This window comes from Juglans regia, chromosome 13 (assembly GCF_001411555.2).
Source record: "Juglans regia cultivar Chandler chromosome 13, Walnut 2.0, whole genome shotgun sequence".
Lineage (NCBI taxonomy): Eukaryota > Viridiplantae > Streptophyta > Magnoliopsida > Fagales > Juglandaceae > Juglans > Juglans regia.
In genome coordinates this window covers 1,472-12,474 of record NC_049913.1, presented here as the reverse complement: position 1 = coordinate 12,474, position 11,003 = coordinate 1,472, and the positions used below count along the sequence as shown (strand labels likewise).

At 34.3% G+C, this 11,003-nt stretch overlaps 1 protein-coding gene across 1 annotated transcript; it reads left to right on the top strand.

Moving 5' to 3' along the window:
• Nucleotides 1–2,049: 2,049 nt before the first annotated feature.
• Nucleotides 2,050–9,054, top strand: LOC109001751 (ferric reduction oxidase 7, chloroplastic-like). Its single transcript, XM_018979182.2, has 9 exons — nucleotides 2,050–2,738; nucleotides 3,455–3,560; nucleotides 3,711–3,902; nucleotides 4,016–4,250; nucleotides 6,111–6,438; nucleotides 6,521–6,794; nucleotides 6,981–7,236; nucleotides 7,333–7,762; nucleotides 8,704–9,054. The coding sequence occupies exons 1-9, from the start codon at nucleotides 2,291–2,293 to the stop codon at nucleotides 8,871–8,873; spliced, it is 2,439 nt and encodes an 812-aa protein (XP_018834727.1). The 5' UTR covers nucleotides 2,050–2,290; the 3' UTR covers nucleotides 8,874–9,054.
• Nucleotides 9,055–11,003: the final 1,949 nt, after the last annotated feature.

The following is an 11,003-nucleotide window of genomic DNA, read 5'->3' as shown; positions in this document are numbered from 1 at the left end:
AATATTAAAAAATTATATAAAAAATAACTTAAAAAAAAACACACACAAAAATACACTACAGCCCCAGCGGGAGCTCCCAGCGGGGGCTGTAGCACGATCCATTTTCCATATTAGAGTAGGTGAACACTGAGCACGTCTTTAGACTTTGGAGAATCCGCAATCATTACTACTTCAAGCATTAGCATTAGCCATTCTTCAAATTTTAATTAATATATAATTTTTTTATTTTTAATTAATTATTTAAAATTTAAAATTTAAATTAAATTAATTATCACACTTTTTATAATAATAAAATATTATTTATTATTTTAATATATTTTTAATTACTTATATACAAGCAACAAAACTAAAAAATAAAAATGAAATTGAGTCATATCTTATTAAAATAAAAATTAGAAATTAAGAAAATCTTGTTGAAAACAAAATCAAATCCAAATAATTTCAATAAAATAAAATTCAAATAATAAAATCAAGAGTAAAATCAAGATTAGGGTGTCAAACTTTACCATGTTATTACTTGTCGTGCTGGAGAGAAGTTGTCACGATGCCGTGCAGGAGAGAAAGATAGAAGCTTTTTTAGTTGTAAGAGAGAAAGAGGGAAGAAGAGAGAGAGAAGAAGAAGAGAAAAAAGAGAAAAAAAAATTAGAAAAAGAGAAAGAAAGAAGAGATACGAGAGAGAATAAGGGAAGAAGAGAAGAAAGAAGAGAAGCGAGAAAGAAAGAGGGAATAAGTAAAGAGAGAAAGAAATAGCGGGAGAGAGGGAGTTGAAATTAATAAATAATGTATTTAGACTTCATACAATACTTTTCATTTTTGAATAAAAAGATAAAATTACTATAGATTATATTTTAAATAAAATGAGTTTGACTAATTCAATATGAGCCAACTATTAATAAAATTAATTAAATTTTAAGGTAAAATGTTATTTAAAGAAGCCGGTGCGGATACTCTCACACAAAGGGCTGGGCATTGGATTACTCGTTGCTGGGCCGCTCGAAATTCCGCTCGCCTCGTTGGGGTCACAGGCGGATGTTTGATCCATAACCCAAGCGGGTGGGTAGAATTTTTCTTCTATAAAATCAGGATACGGCCGAGGGTCTTTCTTGAATCTCAACGTTGTTTATAGAATCTAGTTCTTATGGTATTGTAGTTAATGATTATTTCTCAATTAATTTCAGCTCTACTGCAGGATCAAACATGAGAGTTTCTTCTAATCTAGTTTCTCGCAAATGAAACAATTATAAAATAATATTGATATATTATAGATAATATAGTGTCATTTCTTTTTAAAACAAGTCTTTATTTTATTTGTCTTTTTTATTATCATATTGGATCCAAAAAAAATTATAATTCTAATAAAATATAACAAATAATTCAATTATTTTTAAATATCAAAACAATAATAATATTAAAAAATAATATTTTACTTTCATTTTAACTCACTATTCAAACGACACCTTAATAATTAGACTTGAGTTCTACAGTCGAGCTCCCAAGGTTAACTGGGATGCTTCCCTAGATACCAAGAAGAAAAGAATGGGAGTGAGGATCATGATTAGAGAAGAGGAGGGAGAGGCTTTGGTTGCTGTCTGTGATCAAAGGCATAATGTGCATAATTTAGCAGCAGTAGCATAATGTTATGCACTCTGAAAGGCCTTGGAGTTGTGCAGTGTTCTTAATATACAAAAGTCAATTTTTGAAGGGGATGTTAAGGTTATTGTAATAAAGTCAAAAGTGATGAGGATGATTTATTTATTTTTTTGTTCTTTAGTTGAAGATATTAGAATTGTATTAAAAAAAGATCAGATTGGAATTTATAGTTTGCATATAGAAATAAGAATATGGTGGTTCATACTTTAGCCAAGGAAGTTTAAGATTAGAAGAAGCAAATGTGTGGATAGAAGAAGTTCTGGATTTCATTGTAAATTATTTGAAAAAGCTTGATAATGAAATACGGAGGTTTTATTTATGAAAAAAAAAAAAAAAAAAAAAACAAGTAAACAAGACACACGGACCAAAACCCAATAATCATATTAGCTTCTCCCAATATTCCTTGAATCCTTGGTCTGGAATTAACAAACAGATTAAAGAAAGTTAGATGCCCCACGGCCCCCCACCCTTTTTATTGACCAACTAATTTTCTCCGACACCTATACGCCAGACGCCCCACCTGTTTGTTCCTCGTACTCAGCGAACTTGGTCGAGTGTAAAGTTGTAAACAACACCAGCCGGTGCGGAGGAACTGTACACAGTCACAGACACAGTTACACGAGTGCACAAAGAAAGTTGGATGGCCATATTTACATCCTCTATATCCTTCGAATGTAGACACGAGGAGGAATTAGGTGAGGGGTTTGAACTACAGCTGCGAGGTGAAGTGAGTCCCAATATGAAAATGAGGGAATTGGACATGTCCAGGAACAAAGATATATATTCTCGCTCCCAGTCCCAGAAGAGCTCGGGTTCTTATTGCTGTATATTGCTGGTCACCATGGCCGTGGATGAGTTATACTCTGATCAACAACCTCTTCTTCTTTCCAACGGAGGTCATGATAACGAGTACAAGATCAAGGAAACGCGCATCTTCTTATCATTGGCCAAATGGGTTCTCAAATTCACCATGTGGGTCGTGTTCGTTGCATGGGTTGCTCTCTTTTTTCTCGTTCCCACAGACTTCGGGACCGGCCTCTACGATGTCTGGGTCAGTGCTACCAGTGGAACTCTGTTCGGGGAGACAGGTGCTTGTTTAGTGTTTTTATAATTTTGTGATTTTATAAAAATACAATTTAAAAAAAAATCAAAATGTTTGCAATGACGTGATAGCGACGGTAAGTTAAGATCTGTTTTAACATGAAATAAAATAATTTTAAATAATTAAATAAAATATTATTATTATTTTAAGATTTAAAAAAATTAAACTGATTATTATATTTTGTATAAAAATTTAAAAAATTATAAAAATAAAATAAATTAAAATAAGATAAAATTGAATAAAATGAAACACTGTTCAAATAGGCTTTAACGTCTTCCCCGATTTTCAGCCCATCCATGTCCATCTAAAGCACTAGAACCAAAAATCCCCATTATTGAGTTATAAAATTTCTTTTATGCTTTTCGTTAAAGATTTCAACTTGAGAGAAGGGAACAGAAAAAAGGACTTCTGATATTTATCAAAACAGAGTTAAACCAAAATGGGTATGAAACTCGGTAGATTTAAAAGGAGAAGGGAGAAAAAATATAAAAAAGGAAATGCTTGCCCTTACACAGTAAACAGATTTCCTTTTTTATAGTTGAGGTTCGATGTGGAATGTAAAGGCAACAAAAGTGTCTACTCTTTTATAAAAAATAACTACGTAAACAAATTATAAAAGGATATAATTGCTCTTTTGAATTCGAACTCACCATCACATTCATGCTTAGTGGTCTAAAGAGTTTGCCACGGTGTATTTTTCAGGGAGCATCTTGGTGTTATATAGTGGCCCCATTATCATTATCGCCTTTCTTGCTGTTCCATATCTTCTCATCTCTGGGGAAGAGCAACAGAAAGAACATCTACAAGAGTAAGTGATTCTTTTGCACTTTTACGAGTTCTTATTATATTTGTGTTACTTACAGACCAGATTATTGGAACTAGGATAACCAAAAACAGAGGCATCGACCCAATATGTCTGTTTAAATTCTAATACTTCCAAAAACATAATCTATTACAGGAAAAGGCCTCCAAGATTCCGACTGTGGACTTTTCCCGTTCTGGTGGATGGACCATTTGGGGTCGTTTCCGCTGCCGAATTGATTGGCATAGTCCTCTTTGTTATGTTTGTTCTCTGGGCTGTTTATGCCTATACGGTAGTGAACTTTGAAATTTTGCCTAGCTATGGTGACTTGACCCTCGAAGAAAAGAGGTATGATATTATTTTCTGGGTTTGGTTGGGTATTAGTATGTATTAGAAGTGACATGCTTAACTAGGCAATATCAAGCGTGTTCTAAATAAATCTGATTTCCCCTATTTTTCAGGTTGTTTATGTTGCAAATGTCAGCATATACTTTTGGTTTGATTGCATTATCTTGCTTGGCTTTTCTCTTTCTCCCAATCGCGAGGGGGTCGATTCTCCTCCGCCTTGTGGATATACCTTTCGAGCATGCCACCAGATATCATGTTTGGTTGGGAAATCTCACAATGTTCCTCCTTACCCTTCATGGACTTTGCTACATGATTTTATGGGCGATACGGGGCATCATACCATCTGAAGTGAGTGCTCATACTGAATTATTTATTGCCTATGCAGATAGAAACCGTGTTACAAATTTATCACTGTTTTTATGTGTATACATATTTCTCAAATTAATTTTATAGTCCTCTTACTTGTTTAACATTGTTGAGACAACTTTATGATGCTTCTGATAAAAAACTAAGGTCCTGTTTAGATTTAGAGTTGATCTCAACTTATCTAATCTAATTATTACAAATTTTTTAAATTTTCACACAAAATATAATAAATAATTTAACTTTTTTGAATTACAAAATAATGATAATATTAAAAAATAATATTCTAATAATATTTTATTCAACTTTTAATTTTTATCTCAACTCATTATCTAAACCTAAAGTAGCATATACCAATAAAAGACAAAAATTAGTGGTTATAGGGAAGACCAAAAGTAATTATTATACCTTTTTCTAGCACCTATGACATTATCTCTATTAAAATGCAAACACGTGCTCTTTTTATTTTTATTTTTACACTACTTTATTCCTTAAGTTCTTGTTATGGATATTTCGGATAATTATGTGGTACCCATGTCGAAACTTCAAGTTGTTTGAGAAGTTGGATAGAATAGTATTTCACCACGTATTGTGGATTTTTAATTTTGGGTTAGATTCTAAAGTAATTATTGTGTTTAAACATGCTAATTCCTAAATTATAACTAAGTTTCTTCTTCCCTGTGCTTTTAACTTTGATCTAATCAGTCTTTTTCATCAGTTTTCATTTAAGAATCGGTTAAAACGCCACTCAGCAGAAAGGACCGAATGCATGTCATTTAAAACATAAAAAAATAAAAAAATTAATTAAACAACAAAAGAATTCAGAAAAAGACAAACATACTACCAGGGCTGGCACCATGCTCCGCATGGGTGGTCGTCCAAGGCTTGGCTTGGGTTGCACGACCCAGGCTGATGACTGGGTCTTCAGCTTGTCCCTGCCTACCTCTTTTTTCTTTTTAATTATTCTTTTATTTTTTAAATGTTTTGTTTTTTATATTTATTTTTTCTTACAATGACATGTGGCACTTAATTACTGATTAGTTTTGACGTGACATTTTAATGAATTATTAGCGAAAGAGAAATGCTATGAGGAAGCCTTACACCACACACCTCTACTTAACTAACATGTAATTTGTCATTTTTGTTCTTAAATTTAAAGATACATATTTAAGCATTAAGATAGAATGACAAAAATGAAATAACACATGTTGATTAGGTGGATGTGTGTGGTATAAGATTTCTATGTAGAATTTTTCTTTCACTGATTTGATACATGAATTAAAAAGTTCAAAATTAAAGTTTAAGGACTAACCTAACTCCTAAAAGAAAAATCACAAAAACTGTTTCAGTATATAATCCCTTTAATTTTGGTATATCGAATATTTCAAACATGAGGCTGTATGACACATTTTAACAGATAATGGGTCTGGTCGAATAAATTGTTTTGACATGTTCGTGACTCATGCACTACAGGTTGAATTTAACCCTTTTTTTTGTCCTTTTTAGTTATGTGCTTCTTTCTACACTGATTGACAAATATTTAGTGGGGCTGATAGGATTTTTTGTTTGTTTATAACAACTCATGCTCTTGGGATGCAAGACTGAACTATTTTTCTGCATTTTACCCCACTAAGTAGTGAACAAAAAATATTGACTTCAATAATTGAACTAGACAAAAAATAAAAAGACAAACTGACATCGAAATTTCTTTAACGAAATTCTCTTGTTTCTTTTTGTTATCTCTATCTGATTTCTTATTATTCTTCCTTGAGAAATCAGAAGAAACATGGAAACAAAGAAAGTTCTCTTTAACAATTTTTTTTCTTAACTTTTCGGTTCATGCAGATAATTGAGTGGAAAAGTGATGGTGGAGCGAACCTTGCCGGGGTTATCTGTTATGTATTTGGTCTATTGATATGGGTGACAACACTTCCTCCTGTGAGGAAGCGATATTTTCAGCTTTTCTTCTATACACATCAACTCTACGTACTTTTTGTCATTTTCCTGGCTTTGCATATTGGTGATACGAACTTTAGTAAAGTTTTTGGGGGAATATTTTTGTTCATGCTTGATCGCTTTCTAAGGTTCTGCCAATCACGTATGACTGTCAACATAGTTTCAATGAAAAGCCTTCCGTGTGGAACAGTGAAATTGGTGCTTTCAAAACCTGGAAGTAAGATTAGTTCAACAATTTGTTGTTTTATTGTGTTGTGTTTTTGAGAAAAAATCTTAGAGCTTCCTCTTTGATTATGTAGACCTGAGGTACAATGCCCTCAGTTTCATCTTCCTACGAGTGCGGGAAATATCTTGGCTGCAATGGCATCCTTTCAGTGTTTCATCAAGTCCATTGGATGGTAAGCATCATCTTTCTGTGCTCATAAAGGCTTTTGGTGACTGGACATCAATGCTAAGTCGGAAAGTCTCAAATATCACTGAGGATTCTCAAATAGAGCTACCTTTACTACCTCACGGTCAGATTATGGCTTCTGTTGAGGGGCCTTATGGCCATGAATCACCATACCACTTGATGTGAGTACTCTGTTCATCATATGCATGTGTGTGTGCAATCATAATGGATACCTTAGTAATGGATACCACTTGAATGTTATTGCCAGTATTCTATCCATTTTCTATTGGTGGATTTTAAATTATCCGTTACTTCTTGAAAGATGTACTGTGCATTTTTTAACAGGTTAATAACTTTTGTCTTCTTAGGTATGAAAAGCTTGTACTGGTTGCAGGAGGTAGTGGGATCTCTCCATTTTTAGCTATATTGAGTGATATTCTCCATCGTACTAAGGATAAAAAAACTTGTGTACCAAGAAATGTTTTACTTGTTTGGGCTGTGAAGAGGTCGAATGAGTTATCTCTTTTTTCCTCTACTGGTGTGGAGTCAATCTGTTCATTTTTCTCTGATAAATTGAATATCGAAGTTCAAATGTATGTCACTAGAGAATCAGAGCCTTCATTGGTAAGTTAAAAGTCTCCTGTTTCTTATCTTATCTGTGCTGTCATTTTTCACGATCAAGATCATCTCTTCAGTCTAGATTTGTTGTTGCTGATGCAGGAGGAGGGTAATATCCACAAGGCTACAAGCTCTTCTGTTTTCTCTATGGGAGGGGGTATTTCAGCCTTGGTTGGCACTGGAAATAAGATATGGGTTGGATGCTATGTTATTATATCTACAATTGGCTTCGTTATCTCTTTGAGTTTGTTAGACATCTGTTACATAAATCCTTTTAGTATATCATATTGGTGGTACAAAGGCCTTCTTTTTGTAGCATGCATGGTTGTCAGTGTTTTCATTTATGGGGGCATTGTGGTTGGTTTATGGCATCTTTGGGATAAAAGGACCTTAGTCAGGGAGGAAAGTCAGGAAGATGGGGTAAAGACTGACATGATGCGGCCTAATGAAGTATTCACAGAAAAGAACTTATACCAGGAAACTCTTGCTAGTTCATATCCAGTTCGGTATGGTTGCAGACCAGACTTCAAAGGTATGTTTCCAAATTTTTATGGCAGAAGGTAGTTATTATTATTTTAATAATAAATAGGTTTCAGGTCAAATATCAAGTAGGGTGGCCCCTTAGAGAGCGGGGCTTATTTATTCTAACAGACACTTATTTCTCTGATACTTGAAAGCCAATCTATCGATTAAAATGTCAGTAACATTAAATATTTTCTTCAGAATGGATGTCAGATTCTATTGTATAAACTGCAAATATAATTATTTATTTCTGTAACGGCTAATGAGCTTGAGAAGTTAAAAGAAAAACGTTCCGTATTGGCATGTTTGCATATATGGGTTCATGGTTTAAGGTTTAATCACAAAACTGACAAGGTTGGATTAGGAGAAATGAACAAGCTGAATTTCTTATTCTTTCATGGTCTAAACTAGATGCCGCCAGATTAAATAGCATTGAGGACAATGTCTATGTCATGATTTTGGGTACCTATCAAAAAACAAAATTTGGAGTAAATGTGAGAAGGAAATCAGGTAGGAAGAAAAATGAAGGAAGAATAGGGCAATTTGATTCATCAACTAATTAAGGTCTTTTAGTATTTGACTTTTTGTCGATACTATATTCATAGATATCACCTTACATCACAAGGTCATGCGCTTAACACTTCCTCTTAGCCCTGGGCATAAATGGTTTCATGCTTATAGTGTTGAGAAGCTGATTTTACCTCGGTGGTTTGCAATATCAAAATTGCAAACTGTCACAACATGCGTGACAATGTTTTCCTTTCTGCAGTGTTCTTAATATTTGTTGAAATTGAAATTCCGCTTCAACAAATAGCAAGTATGTTTGGTACTAGATTGCTACATTCTGAACATTTGAAATTTGTAAATCTTACGTCAAAACCCACATGGGCTTTCATCTGATTTACAAGGTATCGACTATTTTCTTGACTCCATATTTATTTTTGCTTGCAGAAATTTTTGGATCAGTATCAGCTCGTTGGGGCTCTGTTGATGTGGGTGTCATTGTGTGCGGTCCCCAAACTCTTCTCTCAAGTGTAGCTAAAGAGTGTAGGTCGCAGAATTTGAAAAGAAGAAACCATGATCCGATCTTCCACTTCAACAGCCATAGTTTCTATTTATAGGGTTATAGTCAAGACTTTTCTCTTGCATATTTATAGGCTTGACACGCTTTGAATTTCTTGTACTTAAATGGCTTGGGTCTGCTGAAAACAATGATTGATATTCTGATATCAGACGAGTGGAAATTTCCTAATGCTAGGTTATCTCATCAATGCATACCCATAGTTTCCATCTTCCAGAGATGCATATATGTCAAGCGTTGATTATTCTATAACTTAGCAAATGATAATCCCTTATATACTTTATGAATCTATGAAGTCAGCCTTAGCATCGGAAGTATGGCAAAAAAAAAAAAAAAAACCAAGCCGATCAACAGGAGTCAACTTGACACTAGATGTACATATGAGATAGTTTGGGGGCAACGGAATATTTTTAACGAATAGTATTGTTATGTTTATCAATCAAAGCGTTGGCCATGTGCACTACCATATGGGTTTAGGGTAATTGTAACACTCCCTTCGCTTAGGTTAAAAATGTCAAGTACTTATGTAAATAAAGTCAGAGACTTGTATAATTAAATACAAATATTGTTAATCTCATAAAAGAGTTGATAAAATAAACCATGTTTAAAACTTAATCATAGCTTACCAAATCAATTAAATTGGAAAAGACAATCATAAAATAAAAGTTAACTAAAGTTTATTAGTCTACTCCTCCTAAGTCTAGCCTACTTGCTCATGCTCATCATCATCCTCACCTGATTAGTTAAAAACATGAAATAAAACAAAAATAAGTCAATGACTTAGTAAGAAACTCATCACAACGTAAATATAATAAACATACAACTTTTTATAAAATTTTTCATGCGTAAGAGTGACTGTTCATACTTATGTTTATGTTATGCATGACTTGTCTTGATTTATCTGAATTATCTGACTGATCTGATTGGCCAACACTGGACAGTAGGGTCTCGCACCCTGTCTGCCCGTGCTTGGGCAAGGCGGGCCCCCAATCATCAGAGGTGGGCAATGACGTATCCGCTTGCATCTGTGAGTCCAGCGGGTGTAGGGAGCGGGCTAGGCCCAGGCATGCCCGTATATTCCCTCTTTTGGACAGCTTATATATATATATATAATTATATATATAAAATATGTACTTATAATAAAACGACACCGTTTCATTAATCCTAACTAAACTTGCCCTCTGTGTTGAGACTCTCCCCTCTCTAGAACCCTCTCTTACTCTCTAATGTCTCAAGCCCTCTCTCTCTCTCTCTCTCTCTCACACACACACACACACACACACACACACACACACACACACACATCCTCATGCCATCACTCTCCTCTAAAATCTTAGTTGTCATTGACGTCCACAACTCACGCAGTCTCCGAGCACCGAATACTAGCATTTTCTCTCCATCACTATAAGTATCTTAAAAGCCCTCTCGATTTTTTTTAGTTTTCAATGTATTGGATTATGGAGGATGAGATTGATTAATGGATTTACAGAATGAGATTGTGTTTTTTGTGCTGTGGAGGATTGTATTGTGATTTGTGTGTATTGATTTGAATGGTTGATTGTATGTAAATTTGAGACTAATTTAGGATTTCAACCCAAAACCCTAATTTATGTTAGGGTTTCTGATTAAAACCCTAAATTAGGTTAGGGGCTCATACTAAAACCCCTAACTTAATATGATTTGGTGTTTCATTTTTGAAAACCCAAGTAATTTTGGAGTTTCAAAATTTAAACTCTAGTAAATTATGATTTGTATGATTTTAGTTGTTATGTGATTTCTGCTTTATGTCAAGTATTTGTGAGTCAACTCCATAGATAGTGGCTTAAGTCCAAATACTAGCATTAGTGCTAGCTCCCCTACCCCTACACAAACCCCTACCCTACAGCCGGGCTCATGAAAGAAGAAACCAACTTCAGTTATGTGGAATCACTTCACCAATTTAGAGGGTGATGACCCCAATGACCCACAAGCTAAAAAGAGTCCAATTAGGCATTCTTAACTAGAAAAGAGTCTATGTGAGTAGCCACAGGTGGGAGGGAACGTTGAAAGGGTAAACAAAGTATGATTCAGAGGAGTGTCTATGACACCTAGCTCGTATGGTTATAATAGACGAGCTACTCTTTCGGTTTGTGGAAGGTGAAGGCTTCCAAGCATATTCTAAGTTTTTGGA

What these genes read in the sequence shown, in the direction of transcription:
- LOC109001751 (XM_018979182.2), top strand. Translation starts at nt 2,291, where the DNA reads ATGGCCATATTTACATCCTCTATATCCTTCGAATGTAGACACGAGGAG. An exon ending in CAGAAAGAACATCTACAAGA is followed by an intron (nt 3,561 to 3,710) that starts GTAAGTGATTCT and finishes AATCTATTACAG; the next exon opens with GAAAAGGCCTCCAAGATTCC. An exon ending in GGGGCATCATACCATCTGAA is followed by an intron (nt 4,251 to 6,110) that starts GTGAGTGCTCAT and finishes CGGTTCATGCAG; the next exon opens with ATAATTGAGTGGAAAAGTGA.